We start from the raw sequence: 23,496 nt of genomic DNA, 5'->3' as shown, positions 1-23,496 counted from the left end.
GCATGCTGAATATGAAGTAGTGGTTCTTTTTCTTGACATTTCAATTCAGTGCAGAGGCCCACCTGTGCTCACTGCTGGCAGATTACGCTGAGTGGCAAAGTCTTCCTCAGACCAAGCAGTTAATTGAATGCTTTTCATCTTTAAGGCCGCAGATCAATGCTACCTCAAAGACAAATTCATTTTCTCCTTTTCTCTCCTTGTTAGTCTGAAATGCTTTCGTCAATTGGCCGGCTCCTCTTGATTGGTTTTTTGAATTCATTGGGACTGAAATCAGTTAATGCCTCTTGCACATCACAGAAAATGCATTAACGCTGTCCCTCTAAGTTTTCGTAACAGCAGCAGGGCTTTTATATTGGCATGGGCTCTCTTTTAGAAGAGACCTCTGAGGTGGTGGACCCTCCAAGTATTGATGATTGCTGTTTAGTGTTCACAATGCATTAGCAGAGCGTGGACCTTTTCTTTAAAGGCGCATGAATAGTTTGGAACAATAAGCGTGAGGATCAATACTGGCTAGCTAATCACTTTTAACCAGGGCCAGAATGGAGATATAAGCAGTCAGTGTAACAAACACCCAAAAACAAGGTTACGGAAATACAGGGAAGCTGATACAGTCAATTATTTTCTGCTTTGATCACTTTGCTTAAAACTCCCTTAATGTAACCCCCTGATCCCGTTGGCACTTTTAGCACCTCCCTAGGACGAGAATTACAGCCAAGGTTGACACTTCTGACAGAAAAGGACACACAGGCGCTCATTGTGTTACACCAGTTGTACAATGGATAGAAATACACTGGGTTTGGTGTTCGAGGTAAGTTCACTCTGTGGTCGATGAATCTTAATGGGGACAATTAATTTCCTTTACGCCTGAAGAGCCCCTCAGTTTCAGAGAGAAAGATAGAGAGAGAAAGAGAAAGACATTATTTCAGCTCCATTAGATTACCCTGCAGAATAGGTTGTTTAATTCAACGCCATATCACGGGTGACAATAAATCCTAATAGCTACACAGTAAAGAAGTTAAAAGTGTAGATCTCGAAAAAGAGAAGAAGAAGGAAAAAAAACCTAATAAACAAGAACCAATTATTTTCAAGTGCCATTCACGGAGCCTGACAATGCTGTTGCTGCTGCTGTGGGCCGTTGGCATCTCGAGACGCCTCCTCGCTCCTTCTTGAGCTGCTCGCAACATTTCAAAAATGTTCCCACGAAACACACTCGACGGTGTCAAAGTGATTCAAAGTTCAGCTCCAAGGTCGCCTTTCTGATTGGAGCCCAATAGAGAAAACAGTGGCAGGAAACCGGTACTTGGAATAATAAAGAGAAATCAACAACTGTGTTCTTTCGGGGGTTCCTTGATTAAATGCACTGTTCTCGAAGCGAGAGGCAACAACACTGATGCCTATGTGTGGCATTTATGTTTAGCGAGGCATTACAGTAGCTGAGAGAGCATATTAAGCCCTTCATTGTAAATGCTCGGCGATGGCCACTTTCCTCCTCGTCTCACCCTCAGCCTCTTTTGAGACAAGGAGGGTAATTATGATAATTCACTTGTTAATTACATTTACATACATCAGGACGTGAACAGTCGAGCAGGCAGTACTTTGCCCACATGGAGAACCTCGTCAAAGTTTTTTTTTTAATCCACTCAAACATACTCTTATTAAACGAGGCTTTTTGGTTGTTCAGCAGAACAGACACAAACTTAGAGCCCCACCCCTCTGCCCCCCACCTTTGGGTGTCGAGTTATCATGCTAGGAGAGATTTCAGGGACCGGCGGCAGGAAAACAAACAGACGTGTTGACAAGAGGCCGGAGTTCAGGAGCACACAGCCGCCATTGAGACACCAACGCCCAACCCCCTCCCCACCCTCCACCCCCTTCGACAGCTCGGGTCAAGAGTCAGATTTCCCCCCTCATGGTAAAACCCCCTGCCGAATATCCAGAAGTTAGAAATCATAACCTAATCTAGGCCGGTGTGTTCGGCTGGCAACATGAGCTTCTAATGTTAACACGAAGTGGGGTCAAGATCCCGTTTTTCCCCACGGGCGCCTATACAGGAGACTTAGCCAGACTACTCGTGGTAAGGTGGCTGCAGTCAGGTAATTAAGCCCATCATCAGTTTAATGCAAGGTCTCCGTCTGATGACACGTATGTCGCCTCTGAGCACTTCACAGATTAATTTAAGCACCCCCCTAACCGCCTGACAAGATCCTTCACTGTAATTGATCTCTCCAAGCTATTCTTCTACCGTGATTCACCGTGCGGTACATAACTCTTGCACACTTCCACCCGGTACGTGGTTTCTAGAAATATTACCATGCATGCATTGCGCTTACCTTCCTGATCTATTTTCTATTGAAAACAAAACGGCACTCGATGAGGTAGCCATGGCAACACAACTTGTTCAATTCAAAAGATACGAAACAGAGGATATAGCCACTGTCATAATGTTGACAATGGTTTGCAAAAGCATCCCCAGCCAGCACTATACCATATACATATATTCATTGGGATTTGGATCTGGCCTGAGATTAAGAATTTGACAGGGTCCAAACTTTGGTGGAAGTGAGTGCCTCAGCTTGCCTCATGGTAATAAAGAAACTATCCCTTGTTTCCAATATGAATCTGTAATTCCCTTTTCTCAAGACTAACACAACCCTCTTTTTTTCATCACACCAGAATTGCATCCAAAAATGTAAAGGCCACCATCTGTGACATGCCATCACACCGCAACCAAACAATGGAAGAATTCCACAAAGGACATGAACTATTAACTACACCAAAGACAGCAGCAGTGGCGGCTCTCACCTTCAGCGGGATCCCCTGGCCCGAAGTCCAGGTCATAGCGCAGGACATAAAAGTTATTCCACACGTACAGCTGGTTGTCCCTGGGGTTGTAATCCACTGCAGTGATGTACTGGTACTGGTTGGGAAAGAGGATGTCGGTGTACTCTCCCTGGCTCAGCTTGGTGTTGTAGATGTAATCGATTTGGCTGCGGCTGGCTTCGCTCTCGTTCTCTTCGTATGTGGAGCGCACCACGTGTAGCACGCCGCACACCATGAAGGCGTTGGAGGCCGAGCGCTTGTCGTAGGCCGTCTCCCAAGTGGCCTCAAAGCGCAGCGTGTACGGGTTGAGCTGACTGACCACTATGCGCCCATTGTTCTGCTCGGTGGCGTAGATTACCCACAAGCCCCTCTCGTCCACCGCCAGGTCGATGTCCGTCTTGCCCCCCCAGCGGTACGGCGAGGTGTCGTGGTAGTTGGCGTTGTTGACGATGGCCTCGCCGCTCTTGATGCGGGTGCGCAGGTCGAACTTGACGATGTTGCGAGTGCGCTCCTTGTTGAAGAAAATGGCGCCGTCGTAAGCCACGAAGCCGGTGCCGTCGACGCGGTGCGGCAGCTTGTAGGTGGTGGTCTGCCGGCCGTTCTTGAAGTCTTCCAGAGAGGCGTATTCGATCAGGGTGTCGGTGCGGTAAGGCGTCCAGGGCATGAAGAAGACCTTGTCGCCGGACTGCAGCGGATCTTTGCACCACGAGCCCGCCTGCTGCTCCGCCTCGTAAAGGAAGGTGGCGTCTCCTATACCCTTCAGAGTCCCGGGACAAATGAAAACTAAAGTGGACAGGGGAAGAGAGTGAGAGAAAAAATGCAATTAGGCAAAAATATTTTTTCAAACTTGGCGTGACACAATTGACACGCAACATTCTCGCTGCTGTAGGCCACAACTTAAGGAGTAGGGGAAAAAATACAGGGACTGTGAATGTGGAGGAATCTTACTAAACTAATGATTTTGTTTCTATTACAAACGAAAAAAGGGAAAACAAGAAAAACAAATGGATGTGTAATAGATCATTCAGAATGAGCAATGTGAGATTCAGAGAACTTGCATCTCAAGGGTCTGCTGCTACATCCTACCAGGGGACAAAACAAACTAAAGTGCGAACGAAAAAAAAAGTAAAAATCCTGCAAATGAGAGACAAGGGAGAAGTAGATGTCACACATTCCTTCTTTTTTTTTAAATACCAGTCTGTCACTGACGTGGAATGCCACATGAACAGTTGGGTATATGGACACACACTGCACATGCATACTCACATGACTGAGGTCATAAACCAAAATGAAAAGGGAACAGACTTCACATCTTGTGGCAAGAGTGAACAGGTTGTCAATGGCGGTGGTGGTAGCAAAGCATAGGAGAAATGAAAGTGGAGGTTGGGGGCAGGGTGGAGATTGAACAACATTGGTAAGGGATTTTCACTAGTTCTTTGGCTAAAGACAAGAGTAACCACTGATGGATGAGGGAGGCCATGGCAAGGTTCCCATTTGGACGGTTTGAAATTAATTGGTTCTGGATAAAAGCAGACACAGTGAATTCTTCACTGAGTTTTTTATTTTTTTCAGTTTGTGCCAATCTCACTCAGCCATCACTGCTATTTCACATCACGTGCTATGGGTGCAGCAGAAGTTGGGGGCCAAGCAAACTAAGACTGTGCCAAATAGAAATATACGTATATATATATATACACACACACAACTACTCATTCTTCAAGGGTGAACACATTGCTAGGCAGGAGTCCTTGGAACAAATCAACACCTCACAGTTGGTGTTTGCTTTGCACATTGCGAGAGGGAAAAAAAACTACATTCGATAGCCGTAGATGTCATTTGGAAATTCTGGTTTTTGAAATTCATTTGGACTCTGTGGGTGCAAACAATCCTCCTATGGGGGGTTTAGCATTTGACAAGTAGGAGGCAATCGGGGAAGGAGGGGTGGTGGAGGAGGAGGAAACGTGAGGGGAGTTGAACTCAACACCACAGAACAAGGAGCCAGAGGGGGAGAGGTTTGGGGGGGGGGACGGGGTTTGGGAGGACCGGACCACTCATTTACCTTTTTGCTCCACTTCTATTTCAGGCATTGGAAAAAAGAAAGCGAAAAAAAAGAAAGTGCAAAAGGGAGAGAAAGGTTATCGTGAGTCAACTACCAGGTTACAAAAGAGGAAAATTAGTTGAAGGATATGACCGTGAGATGCACTGCAAGAGCGAGGGCTGCTTTGGAAAGAAGAAGAGCTGGAGAAATATAAAAGGTGTTTGTGAGTGAAACGGCCTCTCGTCCTAGGGTATAAAATACACACACACGCACACACACACACACACACACACAGAAGTTATGGGGAAGGAGACGAGCTATGTGCCGTGCTTTCCAAGGCATTAAACTTTTTCATTCCTACCGTATTTTAACTGCCAACAAAATAATGCATTGGCCACTGCGAGGGCCGAATAAATCCCCTCTAAAACAAATGGTTCACTTAAATGGCAGCAGGGGGGAGGGAAAAAAATCTCTGGGTCATATTTAGATGGATAACATTCTTAGAGAAACAGCACAAGAGTTATTTTTGGCAGGTATATGGAGCGAGGGGTGGAATCCGTTCAAAACTTTATAAACACAAATCAAAACCCGCTTCCAAACTCGCTCGCCCACACACGTAAAACACGACACGGTGCTAATGTTACAGAGCAAAAAAATTCTCCAATGAGCCAAAGAGAGGAAGGAAGGGCACACGGCATGACTGATGAACAGTCGGCCTAATATGGAGTTTCTTTAGTGGACTGTTGAAGCGGCATACAGCTGCGTGGAAGAGTGGGGGTTGGAGAAAGGCTGCAGACAATATGTGAAAGATTGGAGGTTAAGAAAAATGAGAGCAAAGAGGTTAGTCTGGACAGGAGGTGAAAGGGAGGTCTGTTTGAAAGAAGAAAAATAGAGGTGAATATTTCTCGGAAAATGTTTACGATTCATCAATTTAAAAAAAGACAAATTGCATTCACAGGCCGGGGTGAAGTCTAGTGCTGCTCTTAACACCAACTGTAAAAACGACGCCCTTTTAAAAGGGTAGATTAACTCAAATCAGATACCAAGCACAGACTTAAAAAGAGGTGGTGGATTTTACTAACTCTACATTTTAATGAAACCCATTTTGCAGCGAGACACTAAGGCCGATTCCATGGCCGAAATGCATGAATTAAATTACTCAGAGAAAAAGATGCGGACTCATCTCCGACTTTTAAGGATCTGTATCACTTCTGTATCCTCTGTAATATGTTTCCGCAGGACATTAGTGGACATAATGTTCCATTGTAAGACCTGTAATGTACCCATTTTGTTGTAATCTCTCCTTCATTATCTCAACAACAGACACCAAATCTACCAAATCACCATTGTTAAAGCCATTCGAGGGGGCCAGTTCACCCAAATTACAAGGAAACACATTTTCTTAACCCCCCTAGGGTTATTTTTTTTTTGTCATGAAGATAGTTTTGGTTTTATTTGCTCAGCTTTGGAAATATCCACCTCTGAGATTTCTTCAACCACCCAAATGCTTTAAAGGGGGGAGAGGGGATTATGTTTATGGAGCTCACACAGCAGTAAAAATTAAATATATGGAACTATATATTTTTTCTTTTAGTAGAAACTTGAAATATGTTCCAATCAAGTGTTTTTAAGAGAGCTGTGTGGATGATACATAGTCACAGGGAAACTGTTTCTGAAGAAAGGGTTTGCCGTTGAAATGTGAGCTCCACAAAACCACACATTTCCATTTACCTCTGTTGTGCCGGGGTTGGACGCAGTAATCTCACCTAAACAGGGATGGGGTCGGATAACTTTATATTGAATCCAAATCCGGCAATTAAATCCACTCAACGTATTTTTAATCCTTTAGAATGTTTGAATGTTTGAATGTCATTAGTTTTAGCTTTTCATCATATGTAAATAACTAAATGTATTTATAACTCAAATTAAACGATTCAATTTCTATCTACAGTACATTAAAACACTAGAGTTATTAGTGGCAGCCGGTTATCGTTCAAAACTGTGGCTACAAACCTGAAAAGACATTTAATGTGTGATATTTTGAAACTACATCGTAAAAAAGCTACTTGCTATTCGCCCTCAAGACTGATATTCCAGCATAAAACTTTCGAAATAATGAGCTGAAAATATTGCATATGATGTGTACAAAAATTGGTCATTGAACTACACAAATCTCCCACCCCCTGGTCTACTCTGGTGGTGTTTGAGAGAAGCAATCATTGGTTGAGAGAGAGAGCACATTGCAGAGAGCACATTAACCAAGAAGAAGTTTCAATTAAGCCATTACAGAATTAACATTAATCAACATGTCCCAGTTGTTTGCCACCTGGGAACTACATCCAAAATGGAAGCAGCTATCAAAACCTTTAGAGACGGATTCCACTCAAAAAACCTAGACTAATTTAACCCAAACCATCTGCATGGCCCATTTCCACTGGAGGCTAATTGTGAAAATAAGATTTACTTTTGTAATTTCGGTGAACTGACCCTTGAAATGACTGCGGCACTCAATGCTTCAACTTAATTTATCATTACTAATGCTATAGCCTCCTTTCAAATACTTCCAACTCCCAGTTGAAGTATAATCTGTAAAAAAAAACAAAAAAAAAAAACACAAAAAACCACATTGTATTTGCAAGTGACGAGAGCCTGCACACCTGTCTATATACTGTACTTCTCTACACACACTTAAAGAAATGCACACACACACAAGAAGAGTTCAGTATGAGATTTGGAATGGCGATACTTACTATAGGGAACACACTCATACTGGACCTCTAAGTACTTGTAGGTGCCAGGGCATGGATCGGGAAAGACATCAGAGCCAGTGACAACCACACACTGCGTACGGTTGTTGCACCTAGAAAGAAAAAAGATTGACCAGAGATTTCATCATGACTAACCCACAAGCAAGAGCACTCGGCAAAAGACAACATTAATAACACGGAGGGAGGAAATGTTCATGGTTACAGCTACAGAGACATGGCCGAAATCCCAGCCCAGGACTGGCACAAAAACGCTTTTTTTTTCTTTTTTTAAACCTTGGCAAACAGAGAGAGGAATGAAAGCATTAAGGAAGAGTATATGAATGTGAATGAATGTTGTAATGAATAAGAGAGTGGGAGAGAGAGCGGCTAAGGCTAGGCATGTTAGGAATTAGCGATGGAATTTCCTTTAACAGCGTCTTCATATCGCTATTGAAAGGGAAGACATCCATTAAAACACTCACGACAGGTGGCGGTGACATGCAGTGGACTGGAATGGTAGAGGGCTCCTCTCTGCACGTGCGTAACAAACCACGACTTGTAATGTGTCGTTTTTCTATATGAGGGGGTTGTTTGCCTTCCAGTATGAAATGGTGTCGCTTCTGTGAAATTAACACAGCGCAGGCGTGCAAAGTTAAAGTTGGCGTGTGTTTGCAGATGTTTTCTGGGTGCTTCAAAAAGTTCAAGTTAAAGAGAGAGCGAGGAAGGGAGGGAGAGAGGGGGGAAAAGAAACAGCAGAGGAGCGAGTTTTGTGTAAATACTGTAGGGTGAAATTGGCTCCACTTCAATCAAGCTCTCTTGAGGGCCAAGGGATTGAGAATAATGTCAGCAGTCGCAGAGGCAAATAAGAAAAAAAATAAAAAATAAATAAATTGGCAACAACACATTGGACATTCAACAATTTCCAAAGCCTGAGATTAATATTTCAGAAAGGTCAGCAGCAGTCATGCAAGTTGTATACACTTCAACATTGGACGCGACTTTCAAAGAATCATTAGTCATTGAAAAGGCTTTCTGTCGCTGCAAAATGGGATTGTTCTGCCCGACCGCAACACAAAAACCTTGACTGTGCACTTTTAAATATGCAAGGTGTCAAAGTAATGTATAGAAAGGTAAATATATGTGGATTAACCAGATGTGAGACTTTACTTTTCAAGCAACACTTCAAATCCACCTGTGCATTTTCACAACAAAACCATTGAAATGTATGGATTATTAAACATCATATAGGAATAGCAAAGCGCAAAAAGTCCATTATGAATTAAAGAAATAGCAACAGTATCATCAGTGATGTTTTAAACAAACACTCAAAATATGATGCCAGGTGCACTTAAGAGATTCAAGTCACCCCTTTCACACTACCCAAGGTCATTTGACCCATTTTTATTGTAAAAAATTAATCGGTACAGCTTTAATTAAAATATGTAAATACTTATTTTCCCTGCTGCTCATTTATGCTAGAGTGTAAGAATTAACTGTGGCACTACAGATGAAAATGAGTTTATAGCTAACTCTGGTACTGCTAATGAGCTGTGCATTGTCCCTGCTAAATAAATAAATAAAGAATTAATGTATGGGCAGTTTTTTAGATGTCCCTTCTCCTTTTGAGAAAAAGAGGAAGTGTTGTTGCTAAGCATTTTGACACACTCCCTCTGCTTTGAACTGCCGTTGAATTCACCGCATGTAATCTCTATTGCACTGAGCACAATCTCTTGGCGGCAAAGTGTTTATATCCTGCTTGCTCGCCTCTTGCTGGGGTAAAACGATTTATTCTGTTAGATTCACTGGGGTCAGAGAAAAAGGTGGCGATTGAAATGAGGTAATGAAAGTCAGCAAAGCAACCTCATTCCGATTATCTCCTTGTGTGTGTGAACAGATTTTGCACATAAACTAGTAGACAACAAGGACCGGCGGAGAAAGAGAGAGGTCAGACATAGCGTCCATTTACCGTCCATGTGTGAGGGAAAGATCACCTGAATATTTAAAGGCCCGGTTACCTAAGTTTCCATCAGTTCCTTCATACATACTGTATCTCATCCAGCCATTTATGTGTGTCAACAACCAACACCTTTTCACTTGACGAAAACACTTCAATGTAGAAGTTGTTGAAAAATCAAGCCATCTGATTCCTGTCTAGCTGTTTCTCTGCTGAAAAGAAACAAAAAAACGGCTGCTGATGAACACTTCAATTTCGCTACCAACACAACTGCTATTCAGTGCAGCAGACGTCCCACTGTTTTTCTATCTCCCCAATCTTGCATGATATGTTTGTTTATCTGTCTGTGGCGCTTTTTGCCTTTTTTTGTTAATCTTCCCTATATTGGCAGCGCGATGTGTCTTGATGCGACTAAGCTTGAACATCATCCTCGTTTTACTTCACTGCGGACTGAAAGGGGGGACCAATCAGAGTCTCCCGAAAGCTTTGTGACTGTGCTTTAAAGTCCCTGGTTATCACATCAACCTTAATTATGGTCAGGAGCCCGCTTCCCCTGATCTGGATCATTAGAATAAATCTGGTTAAGGGAGGCTTGTGGTGCACAATCTTCTCAAAGCTCGCACGCTGCCCTCCAGGGGAATCTTTGATGGAGATAAGTTTGAAGTGAAGCTCCAGCGAGGAAAAACATGACCAGGTCCACAGTTGTGTAAAAATTTAGCAAGCCGTGCTCATACAAAAAGGGGGATAGAGGACTATCCCTGCGTTCCAAATCGTGTACTCTTTCTTTTTTCTGTTCTACATACTACATCTGTCCATAGAAATAATCTAGTAAGGATGCAGTAGGACATCATTTTACTTATTTATTTCATCATAACATTGCGCCTTGATCTTGCCTCTTTCTTTTATATCCGTCGCACCTCCGTTTGTTTTCATATGGAGGCTCTGTCGATGTGACGTCACTTCCGGTGTGCACTGGATTATGGGTCCGAATCGCCCAAGTAGGATGATGTTTACAACACTAAAAATATTGGCCAGATGAAGTAGACATCTGGGTATATCTAAGCATACTAAATCTGGCCACAAGAATCAGGACATCATAAATCTTTTTCCTACCATACTTAATAGTATATAGTATGGGTATTGGTACGCAGCCTATGTGAGTGGTGCGTTACTATATGAGAGTACTGTGACAGGAGGAGAAACAAAGACAGGAGATCTTGATCTTTTCCTGAGCTGTTCTTTAGCACTGTGTGTCTCACAGGAGTAAATACAGGAGTGGTGAAAAAACCCACAGGTGTAAAATGGTGGGGGTGTAAGCCAGCACAAGGGGGGGGGGGCAGGTAAGGGCAGAGCAGTGCATTAGAAGATGAGCTGTGCTGGTTACTATTTATGAATAGTTCATCCAGTGCCCTTTTAAAAATACACACACACACCTCTGGGGAAAAAAAGCAGCAGTGGAGCCGAAGTGGCGCTGTGCCGTCGTTTGACAGCAAAGCAGCATCCAGGGAGAGGGGGGGGTAACGGGGATGAAAGGCCTGATGATGGGCACTGCTCACTGCTACTACCTGAGGCTGAAGCACTTCAATGCAGTACAAGTGTTTGAACAAAGCAGGCCCAGTGCTCCAGATAGGGAATTTTTTTGGGGGCCGTGTCCATGTGACTCGCAGTCTCTTTGAGCTATGTACGCTGATTATGACTCAAACATTGGAGCAACCAGCCGCCGTGCAGTAGCTGCTGGTGTGAAGAGCTGTGGTGGTTCCACGGATGTCAATTCCTGCCTGTCAAGAACTAATCTGCGCCCCAGTTTTTTTTTCTCTCCTGCATTTTCAAAATGCCACCTTCATAATCTGGTCGACAAAAGGGATAAAAAAAAATAAAAACTTTAACAAGGTGCGAGATGTTGATTAATTGTCCATTGTCGTGCGTAGGTGTCTGTACGAGCAGGGTGATCATTTCTTTGTTTGTGTGTGCAGAAATGTTAACTCTAGAGGTAGAAGAGAAAAAAAGACCTGTAATTGTTTTGTCCTCCCTATAGCTCCTGGTTATTATGTTTGTGGAATACGATCCCTTCCCCTTTCCCCAGGCGTTTTCTTTTACCTTTGTGATATGATCTTGTAGGCATCGGGGAGGTAGCAGTTGACGTTCTCCATCTGGAACGGGTCAGCGTCGCAGATCTTGTCGTCGGTGCGGCCGTAGTTGGCCGTCTCGATCATGATGACGTCACTCCCCGGGCAGCGCAGATCTATCGCGTAGCCTTCGCACGAGAGCTCTCTCCGGACCAGCCCGAAAGGCAAGGCCGCGCGGCTGAACCCTGACGCACACAAAAGAGAAGAAGAAACTCTTTTAGGGCAAAATAATAAAAGTTAATGAGAGAATAGGATCACTGATTCAATACAAAGAGACCACACAACTTGCGGTCTGAAAAAAAAAAAAAAATCCACTGGCACAAAATAAATAGGCAACAGCGGTCCAATGTTTACCACAGATTCAAACAGACGGGGCCCCGTTACACGCGATACACAGGAATGGAGGGGAAAGACAAAACAATTCATCTCTCCATCTCTCTGTGGTCTTCTTGGATGTTAGCTAAAGACATCTAATCTAATTCCCCCGGGACCAATGGTATAACCTCATAAATTCTTTGAGCAAACACAAAAGGGCTACAGTGCATCATTCAGGATGGCCTGCTCCACCTAGAGGAGATCATCCGGAGAGCCAAACCCATCCAGACAAGAGAATAGTTTGTTTTACAGTCATACTAAACCCCCCTCATTTGTTTCCCCTTCTTTACTCGCCCCGTGAAGCAAGATAGAGGGGAAAAAAGACATAATCCCAGGCAAAATGGAGTGTAATATAATCTATTTTACAGTGTCGGCGATCGAAGAGTCTGGAGTCCACACACAGGGAGGAAAAATCTATACATGGAACACAGCAGATGGGAGCCCAGCCAAATACTTCCACTTTGAGGGGGGCGGGGGGGAGATTAACTATTTCACTCAAAATCTGTCCCCTCCTCCTTTCAGCAAATTATAATGGAATGGGTTATTCATCTGTGTTTCCATTTTTCTAAGAAATAAAATGTCATGTCAAAGATATGGGGAGATTTGCAAAGAGAGAAAGGAAAAAAAGAAACAAAGAAAAAAAATCCATTATCTGAAGTTAAAATGATCCAAGGGAGGGGGGAGAAAATGTAACTGTCTGCAATTCTGAGAAAACAATTAGGTAAAATCTAAGTAGAAAATGCAAATGAGTTCCATTTAAAAAGTGCAAGCAGGGTCCGCAGCGTGAACTGTCAATAATCGCTGTTGTTTGCAGCCATGGTGGGTCCCTGAGGGGGCAGCTACCATTTGTATTTTCTGCACTGCTCTCTACTAATTAGCCCTCCTTAAAGCCTGTTACCTTTTCCATGCTCCCATTGGCTCCCGAGCATTGTCATGTACCAACACTTACCACCCCGGGTTCACATTGCCCCCTCACTCTAATTATCCTCACACTTTTGACAGTCGGGGCCTGACGCAATTAGCATAGTTTGAACAGCTCAAAGTTGAAGTGATTCTGGCTTGAAAAATTCCAGCCCCTGAAACCCTCTACCCACGGGTCTGCTAGCCATTTCAGCCTGCTGCGCCCTGGCTCACTTATAATGATATTCTATGTCACTCCGCACATGTAGTAAGTCTAGCAAACAGAGACGGGAAAGGGGGAAAAACACAGACATCTGTGAAATGCACGCCTTTGTTGAGAATATAAATGTTGGAGTAATGGCGTATTAGACAACAAACTTCTGCACACACTTGTAGTGGTAAGCAATGTTACAAAATATTCAAACTTAACGGAATGAATTCACTGGCATTCAGCCACTATGACATTTCATTATAATACCAAGATCTATCTAATGGCCAGTAGATTCTGCTTAGCTGGACTGTTTATCACCTCATTAGGAGACGGCAGTGTAGCCCAACCATAAGTGGAGGGCTGTGGGGTCACTCCATCTATTCCAATAACCACGACAATTACCCAAGCCTTTCAGAAACGCCGTCCAGAAATGGCCGATGATAAAACACAGAGGGAAGTCGTCAGCTCTACAGCGAAAAGACTAATGATGGTTCCGCCTGCCATTGCTCATGGAAGGAGTGACGGCTTTATCACGGCGGCTGCAGAGAGCAGACAGAAAGAATGCGTTTCATGGGCTTTTAAAATTCTGAGCCCAGAGAAGACCGTTTTCGGGGCTAAAAAACACCCTCACGGACACGCAAACGCCATCTGCCTTCCGTAACCTCCTTTTTCCCTCTGGCTGTCCACTGGCGACTGCTCCATCTATCAGACCACTATGGCATGATGGCATGCTCCTGTCAACAGAGGCATATAGCGATTGATTAGGCTTGTGCCTTGCCCGGCCTCCCCTCCTCCCTCCTCCCTCCTCCCCTGTATAGATCTCTCTGGTCATAGGCTAACACTACATCAATTAAGGGGAGTATCGAGACTGTACTGGAGGCCTAAAGAACAAATTGCCTTTTCTCTGCGGATGGTCTCTGTCTCATTAATGACCAGCTTGTCAACTTGTAATTGGCCAAGTAATGACAAATCTGTCTGAAAAGTGAAAACATATATAAAGAAGCAATTTTTTTTTCTTCTTTTTCTATAGGAGGAAGGGGAAAACGCTGAATGCAAGGGAATGCTTAAGATCTTAGGATTTAAGCACAGCTAAAGGACGGAAAAACCTTGCGACAACAACAGGTTTCTGGATGGCGGTATTCTGCCGTGTTGATTTTTCTTGGCCTAGAACAGCTTTCTTTGCGAGATTTTGGAAAGAGAGGAAGGATTGTTTGTGTGCACAAATGTCCATGTCTTAGGCAGGTATGAAAAGCTTTCCCTCTCACGCTCTGCGATTTGTTTGACTGCTCAACTTTTGCAAGAGTCGAGGACTTCGACAGAGGGGCACCAGCTGCATGGAAAACGATGTTGAGAAAAAAAACTCCATAACATGACCTCTGTGTGAAAAAAGAAGAAAGGAAACTGGCTGCTCTCTCTCTCTCTTGAATCTGTGCCTCAGATTAACATTAAATCATACAATCAGAGAGGGAATTGAGCAATGCTTTAGGAGGAATTACGGGTGTGTGTTTGGTCCAATTGCCATGGTAACCACTTTGACTTAGCTATAATTGGCTGTGATCCCTATCCCTGGCCTTGTTGACATGAAGCCTTATCATACATTCTGGTCAGTGAGTGACTGCGAGGAAAGTAGCTATTCAGATTCCTCCCCCTGACCTGCCTGCTAAGCCGTCTATTGAGCTCAAGAGAGCAAGGCATGGGCAGGGAGTGCGCCTCCATATGTTGCATTCTGCCAGTTATTTCTTCTTCTCCAGTTGACAGCCTCTAATTCACCGGCGACATGCCCCCCCCTCCCCATACATATTTTGTTTTCTATCAACACCCTTGAAATTGGAAGTGGCACTGTGGCTCAGATGGGTGCATCCAAAACCATCCGCAGAGCTACACTTGTTGCCTTTTTAAAAACCCTAGAGATGAAACAAAAAGATAATTGAGGTTTTTGGTGTCTCCGTCTGTATTGCCGTTTGGCGACTGAAAGCACCAAACCGTTCGTCCCTGCCCGTTCTGTGTTGTTAGCACTCAAAGAGATGCAGTCGTGACCAACCTTTAACCCTTGCAAACTCCACTGCGTCAGGACATCAGACACAGTGGGAGAAAGAACTGGAGGAATGTTTGATCAGTCAAAAGAGAGAACTGGGCCATTTTTGGAGGGTAGACAGAGTGGCGAGGGCTGGCACAGACATAGAGCAAAGGCGTTGGTTGACGCTTGTCATCCTCCATTAAGGTTCCTTTGATTGGCCTTTGTGGTCGGGGAAACGGCAAACAGCTGCATGCAAATGGCCCTGTTTTCCCCGAGGCTGGCCCCCATTGTTCTGGGCTTGGGTTTGACAGGGACGCTTTCTCTGCAGCATAAAGGAGGGTGTAGCCTTTAGTCAAATAAGAGTGCCCCCACCGGGTCACAGCAGGAGTACTTCAAGAGTGTTTGTCTTTTTGGGTTGTTTTATTCCCCATATTACTGGTAGCCAACATCTTTGGAAGAAAGAGCAGATCTCAGAGTCAAGCTTTTCCTCCAACAGCAGGGGGACGCCTCCGTAATCCAATATCCAGAGTGACAGAGTGGCCATACAGCACTTTTTTGTTGTTGTGGTGTTTAGGTTTTCAATGGGAATTACTAAAGTAGCACAAAAAAACATGTTTGAATTCTTAATATTAGGGGAACAAAGCATCTTCAAAGTTTTTCATGTTTTTTTAAAGCTCCTTTGTTCTTGACTGCAGTATTTCTAATCTGTTCAGTGCAACGTTTTGATTGCGGGCCAAGGAAAAGGAAAAAATAAAAATTCAAGAGACCACTGCAGTAAACCTTTTTACATATGCTATAAAACAGAAGTACATTTCACTGTGCACCTGCCTCTGAACCAACAGAAGTCTTGAAGTGCTGTCTTTGAAGAACTATTCAAAGACAGCACTCAAAAACATCAATTTTCACATCCCTAAATGAAATGGCATCCAGTGTTGCCGCCCAAAAAAATGTGTGCACAAATTAACCAATGCAATAGGTGACCGCTCGCCAGAAGTGTGAAACACACATGAGTGAGACAGCAGATGAGAAAAGGAGATTTGGGATTCGCCAAACAACACCTGCTTCTTCTGAAATACAGACAACACCCTTGGAAGTTCTCACCATGCCACAATGGCTCATATTTAATTTCAACTGTCAAAATGCGGGCGAAACACTGAAAATCTAGTTGGACATATAGCACCATCTCCCATGACACTTAAGTCCCTCGCTCTAGCTACTACCTTGCTGGGAATTGGTTCTAAAGACAGTGTCAGACAAGACCGCAAACCCCGGGGCTACACCCGCCTTTTCCCAGACAACTGCTATCAGACACTCTTGATTCCCATATAAGTATTCCGAAATAGAAACTGGCAATACAGAAGTGAGTCCATTTGTGGTTCCATGGAGCGTTCTCTGAGTCATATCTCTTTCCCCTCATTCTAGTGAATGATGAAGTCACTGCTGCCACCTCAGATTCCAGAGCTGCCATTTGTATTCATGGCCATGGCCTTTCCTCTCCAGCAGCATCTCTGAAATATTTCCTTGACTTAAAAGAAACACAGCAGGTGGGAGAACGGAATCGCATGCTGCATGTCGACGCATGTCTCGCCGAAGTGTTTTTTTTTTGTCATGTGGCTGAGGCTAAGCGTGACGGACCCCACTGGTGCCTTTTAACTTCGTAGGTGGGTTCATTTAGAGAAAGCTAGATCCTATCAAGGCAGATTCAGGCGTGTAATGGTTTCTCTTTTAGCTGAGTAGAAAGAATTTAAAGGGAAAAATTCCAGTTTATTTTCAAACCATTATTCATGTAATTGTGACCATTCCGACTACTGGGTTAAGCTAATGTTGCACTGACTACATTCATGATTCGGGAAATGCAACTTATAGAGTGTCATGTCTAGCTGCAAAGGCTTACTGAAGCTTTCCAACTTTAAATTCATTTTAGATATATCTCTTAAATTCATATTTCAAACATTTTGGGGGAATACACATATTCACTTGTATTGCTTACGTATTGCTCTCTGCAGTAAATATGAAGCTAGGATACAGCTTGATAAGCACTATATTTTAACAGTTGGCTAAATTAGCACTAAGGAACATCTGACTGAAACAGCTTCATTGACATCTAAAGCTAGCAAAAATCTGTCTACGGTATCTGCACTCTAAGGTTCACCAATTAAAACACTATTTAATTTGTTTAGTCAATAATACAAATGGAAGTGTAAAAACAACATATTGTGGTTCCAGAAAATTTAACTCATTCTAATCCCTTGATGCTGAGCTAAGCTAACCAGCTGCTGGCTCCAGCTTCATTCAATGATTATCAAATTATCAAATATGTTACTCTTAACAACAAGCACATTTCCCAAAATGTTTAACTACTCTTTTGAAAAAATGCTCGTCTCTGAGTCGGCCCAACAGCAAAACAGCAACAGTAAGAAACCAACGGGATTAACAAGCTAACTACATATGGATCCATTTCTGTTTTAACTTGCCTGCTATAGTCTATTAAGCTGCTAACCAAACAGGTGCACACACTAGTTTATATACTGTACATTACTGTGTGCTTGAGATTGTTTCACCTCTATAAAACCAACTGGGAGAAGAAAAGACAGATGCGGGCTGGACCAGACCGCAATTACAACCCCTACAAAGCAATAAAAGCCTTCAGGACATTTTATATTGTCTTTAATGTGGAGTGATGATAAACAGCATGTGATCAGATAAGTTATAAGTGCAAATCGTAGTTGACTAACCAAACAACTATTTTGGTTATTGCTAGTTTATTCACGAAAGCTACTGTCTGTGTTTAGCTTGACTGAAAGACAAGCATTTGAAATCCTTTATGTATGACTAACATTTATTTGGAAACAAATCTATTTTAATAGGCTCCAGCTGCTTGCCCTTCCTCTCCAATATAAGTTGTTTTGCCAAAGTCACATTTCAAGCATCTCTACTTCCAGTGTGCATAGTTACCATAACCCATTTTGACAAAGCGGCCTAGGTTGAAAAAATACCACAATAGAAAACCAACGGCCCCACAATGTACACAAAATATTTGAAATGCACAGGTCGTTCTATTTGTTTCCATGTTGCAAAAATCACAGTCTGGAATTACACAACACACAGAAAATGTTTACGTTTGGCCACAACTGATCCACAGTCGCCACGGCGGATTATTCTGGTTCAACAGAACAGCCGGCTCAGCTGCAGAAGACTGCAGATGAAGAATGTCTCCCGAAGGAGCTATATCTATAGAAAAAAAAAATCCTGAAAGTAGGAGGCCTTAATGACTCGTCTTCATTTGCCCGCAAGAACCAGGGACGTCTCCTTGCGTCGATTGGCTGAATGATCCCTGACCCTCTGGGCACACATCAAAGTAAAAAGCAACAAGGAAAGAGAGGAGCATCATTACATTACTAATACATATAATCCCCCTGAATGCAAAGCGGGTCAGTGTTTAATGTAAGTCATACTGACAAGTGACAAGGATAATTCAGTTGCGGCAGACATTACCAGATGTAATGTCTTCGCTTTGTTCGGCTCAGGGACACATCACTCGGATTAAAGCACAGTATAATTCGACACCTTGTATAGTCCACTGAGAAAACAAACCCTTTCAAAAAGATACAAATAACTGTCACGGAGGCTAAACATCGAAAAAGAGAAAAATAAATCCGACTTCCAAGATGAAAAAAAATACCTATACGTTCCCGGGAGAGGAGCAATTTTGACAGAATTAGTTCATCCCTCGTTCAATATCTAACATATTGTTGCATCTCTTTTTTTGCAGGGGAGTTGATGAAACGAGTAGAAAGAGGTGAGTTGAAGAAGAAGCTCTGCCAAGTGCGGCAGGCAGGCAGACGGGGGTATCGTTCGTTTCACAGGTTTGATCTCCCCAGAGTGATGCTTAACTCCCCTCAAAGCCAATATTTTACCCTTGCACTTAAACCCCTAGCTGGATTTTCCACTCCAGAGAAAAAAAGCATCTCAGAATATAGTCAGGTGCCTTCACTCCGGGCAGGGATGGAGAAGAGTGGGGGAGAAAAACGGAGGAGAAAGTGGGGGGAAAGAGGAGAGACGGAGAAGGAGGCAGAGAGGTTTGTCTCCCATCCATCACATGCCTGTGTATCTGTTCTTGTTTGCTGGGGCCAGAGTCTACCCATTTCACCCTCCTTATCACACACACACACCCACCCACGCATCCTTGCAGCCGGCCCTGCCTGTACAGAGCAAGGCCCAGGAGTTTAACTCACTATACGTCACTAAAAGACAGGGGGTGTCGGGAGAAACTGCAACTGGAACACGGATTACACATGAATAATGAGCCAGGGACTACAAGGATGACTTGGAACATTGACCGTGGCATTGAGACAGATAGTGAACCGACAATTCTGATAAGAGACAGCCGTAGCTTAATCTTCATGCAGACGCAAAGCCCCGCAGTAGCCTTTAACGCAGCAGCAGCGGTGCTATCACTTGCACAGGGCAGGAGTCCATTTTGGTACTTGCGTGCCTAGTCTAAACAAACCCACTTATGCCTGAGTGGATGGAGTGGGATAGTTGAGCTTGTGCTAATGCAGAGGAGGTGGTGCAGTGCAATGTTGGTACTCGTTTTTGCCATGTTTCTGTTTTTCATCCAAACACATGGCATTTTTTGCAGCTTTAGTTTGGTGCTCACACACACACACACACACACACACACACACACACACACACACACACACACACACACACACACACACACACACACACACACACACACACACACACACACACACACACACACACACACACACACACACACACACACACACACACACACACACACACACACACACACACACACACACACACACACACACACACACACACACACACACACACACACACACACACACACAGAAAAAGACCCAAAAAGCATATTTTGTGTTTGGCCTCTTTCATTTTGCCATACGTTTTCAATCTACTGCACATTTCAAAGCACATTAGAATACAGTTTTTTTTAATGTCATTAAGGCAGAGTCCGTGCTGGCATAGATTAATGGGTGATTCTTATCAAGAATGTCTTCAGGACACATCCTGAGCTCATGCTAACAATTTTAAACTGCTGTAGCCCCTTGAATATGATTGAATACATACACTGCACCAAGACCGAACAATATTTCAAACATTTGTTGACAAGACCCATTTTTTCTCCCACTCCATGTTTAGACTTCCTCTCTAGTTTCAGGAAAACAGAGAGAATATATTCACACGAGAATCTCGGACAGCTACAATCTACAAGGCGAGGGTCACGTTCTGAGCTATGGTTTTCAAAATATGACTATCTTGATTGAAGCTATATGTTAATATATAGCATACATAAATAAGTATACATACTACTATAGTATAGAATTGGATTCGTAAGAGATTGGTATTTTTTGTGCATTGTTTGACTGCAGCTTGTCAAAACTGAACAGGTTTTTACACGTTTCAAGAACAGCAGGTAAGCACTTTGCCAATTCTTCTTTAGTGGTAGCCAAGCTGGCAATGCTTGAGCCTTTACGAACATCGTTGGCTGTGAAAATGTGACTCTCTCTTTGCAGGTTGTAGTGGTCCCCTGAGAGTCTCCCATGCATACAAACATATTGTTAACACACTAATGTATGCGTACTACTACGCGCACACAGACATATACGCGGAGCAACAGGGGAAGCGGGTGAAAAAAAAGGAAAAAAGAACATTCAGGCACATTCCTTGCCAATAACCCCCTGCTATCTCTGGAACACTGACCACTTTGATTGGCTTGAGCGTGATGACCTTACCCCATTCCCTTCCACCAGCAAGGCGAGCAGAACACAGGAGCGCTGATAAGAGATGCACAGATGGGGAGATCTTGATGACGGACAGCTTCCTGCCCCCTCATCTTCCACCAAGCCATTGTGCCTAGCTCGCTCAGTGGGGATATACGCTACAAGAGCAGGTCAATACCGATAGCGTAAGGCAAACAAAAACCTTCTTTGTGCTGTGCCGTTTCTTGGATTTTTTTTCTCCTGCTGCATACTTATTCAATTTCCTGCACAGCGGGAGAGAGCTTCCTTATCTTAGACTGTTTATACCTGCAAATCGGCTGGTGGCCTTTTGTTTGCAGGTGACCCACCCTGAGGTGACATTTAATTCCTGGACAAAAAAAATGTGTGGTCATGCTCTATAGCACAGCCTCTCAGCCTGAGGAGATTACTAATACAGTGAATGCAACAGAGCTGCATTCATTGCCTGTAGTGAGAGCTAGCCCGCCAGACACAGAGAGAGAGAGATAGAAAAAGAGAGATCCAACACGCGTTATTACACTGATTCGAATCATCTATAACCCCAAGCCATGCAAAAGTGAGTGAAATGAACAAGAAACCATTGGGAGGCGAACCGAAGTGGAACCAGTTTTATCTTTCAGATTTACACATCAAGCCCTCTGTTTTTTAGAAAACAGACACATCAGAAAATGTGTGTAGGTCACAGATGGCACACAAGAGCACATTTACCGAATCTTATCTTAGACCTCTGTTCCCCCCTGTCAACATTAGTTTTAACACCTTCATCCATTGGTTAAGTCATAAACATGCAGTCCAAAAAAAAGAAGTGAGACCTGAGCTGTTATGACATTCCTGATATGTGGCGAAGAGGACAGGCTGAGACAAATGCATCATTTCACACCGAGTACATTTAATTTTGGCCTTGCACATTTCTTTTTTTTTTTTTTAAACAGCAATCGGCTTTTTGTTTGAAACGGCCTTCGTGTTCTTTCAACTACACACATGCTGTGTCTCCAAACATCAAGCTCTCTCTAACAAGTTAATGCTTGAAATGCATTTGACAAAAAAAACAGCTGGAGTGGCTGTTCTAAAAAAAATAAAATAAAAAAGAGAGAAATTCGCTGCCGCAGGTATTTAGTCAGAGCAAAAAATTATCTGCTTTGATTGCCTCAGTCCCTTTGGTGTTCAATGTTTTTTTTGCACGTTTGTTTAGCTCCAGTTCTATTTCTTTACAAATGAAATTAGCCCCGACAAGCCTCCAAGCTTTTTAAAAGCATTTGGTGAACATTGGACAGCTTCTTGTTGTCTCCGTAAATAGTTTTATCTCTGCTCCAAACACCTGATTTATAATGTTAGCAAACACCTTCCCACACACCAATAAAAAAAACGGAAAAAAATTGTACAGCTTTCTTTACTGCAGCCATGATTTTAGGTGAGACCCTTCTGCTTCCTCTCAAGATTAAATGCATCACGTTGTTATGACAGCTGAACCCCTCCTGTTATGCAGCGACTTAGACCGAGCAAATCCTAAAGTTTAGATTCTGAGGCAAACTACTTTGTGGTTGTGAGACGGACTCATCTATTATTTGAATTAAGCTGCCTGGAGAGAGAGAGAGAGCGAAAAAAAAGTGAGGACAGCATTTAAAAAGGAAGGGAAGAGTGTGGAAGGCATCTGGTCCAATGTTTACACAAGTTGTTACCATAAGGGGTGTGAATTGAGCAGCTCCGAGATGCTGCGAGCGAGTAGAGATTTAAGGCATGCTTAACAAATGAAATCAAAATGTCAGAAAACTGTGGCTCCTCGTCTGTTGAATTAAGTGTTTGTTCATAAGCCGGCCGTATAACAGCAACTTTTACAACCTACGTCTAAACACACAATAAAGCACAGTCTCCTCTCATGAAGGGGGAAACGTGGGTTTTCACTCTCACGTTCAAGTATCGAATGGAAACATTACTTGCTGCTTTTTGCTTCACCTAAAAAAACGTTACACTCAGGAAATCGTTTTTTGCGAGAGAAAAAAATAGGATGACCATAACAGGGGTGATATTGTATTTCATTTCCTCCGAGTGAAATACTGATCCGGGAGATTCATGCGACTCTGGCACATTTCAATTACATTGTTCTCGTACGATGCCAAACTTTCCAGGTCTTCGGTTATTATTATTAAAACAGCATAACGTTATGCAATGCTCTGCACAGCAAACTGAAAAATCTACATACCGCGGGGATTGTGGGAAAGTGCTGACAAAAGAGTATAAGATGTTTTTGTTTAATGTTTTTAAGAAAACATCAAATGTGATGATTTATCCGTCTCCATATGGCTCCTGATCTGCAAGACAAGTCCATTCAATCCAGATGATGAACCCCTTGCTTTATTTGTTGTAATACTTCCAGTTGGGCAGAAATTCCATGCAAGACTGATATATTAGAATTTTCCCCATTTATCCTTCTTCTTCCTCTGTGTGCTTGTTCTCACCACACAGATTGACCAGTCATCTGTGAATCTCCCATGGAACTTTAGACTGATAATTCATGA

The 23,496-nt window shown here is 43.2% G+C and overlaps 1 protein-coding gene across 4 annotated transcripts in view; it reads right to left on the bottom strand.

Annotated features, from left to right (window-relative positions):
- Positions 1-23,496, bottom strand: part of adgrl2b.1 (adhesion G protein-coupled receptor L2b, tandem duplicate 1) — an 86,390-nt gene that overhangs the window by 38,726 nt on the left and 24,168 nt on the right. For all 4 annotated transcript variants that reach the window (XM_080034406.1, XM_080034403.1, XM_080034404.1 and 1 more), the window contains exons 3-5: positions 11,657-11,870; positions 7,609-7,718; positions 2,803-3,603 (exon numbers count right to left, since the gene is read on the bottom strand). In XM_080034406.1, coding sequence (XP_079890532.1) covers positions 2,803-3,603; positions 7,609-7,718; positions 11,657-11,870 — 1,125 coding nt within the window. The remainder of the gene's footprint in view (positions 1-2,802; positions 3,604-7,608; positions 7,719-11,656; positions 11,871-23,496) is intronic.

The sequence above is a fragment of the Ammodytes marinus genome (genome assembly GCF_949987685.1).
Source record: "Ammodytes marinus genome assembly, chromosome: 9".
NCBI lineage: Eukaryota > Metazoa > Chordata > Actinopteri > Uranoscopiformes > Ammodytidae > Ammodytes > Ammodytes marinus.
This window is presented reverse-complemented; position numbering and strand designations above follow the sequence as displayed.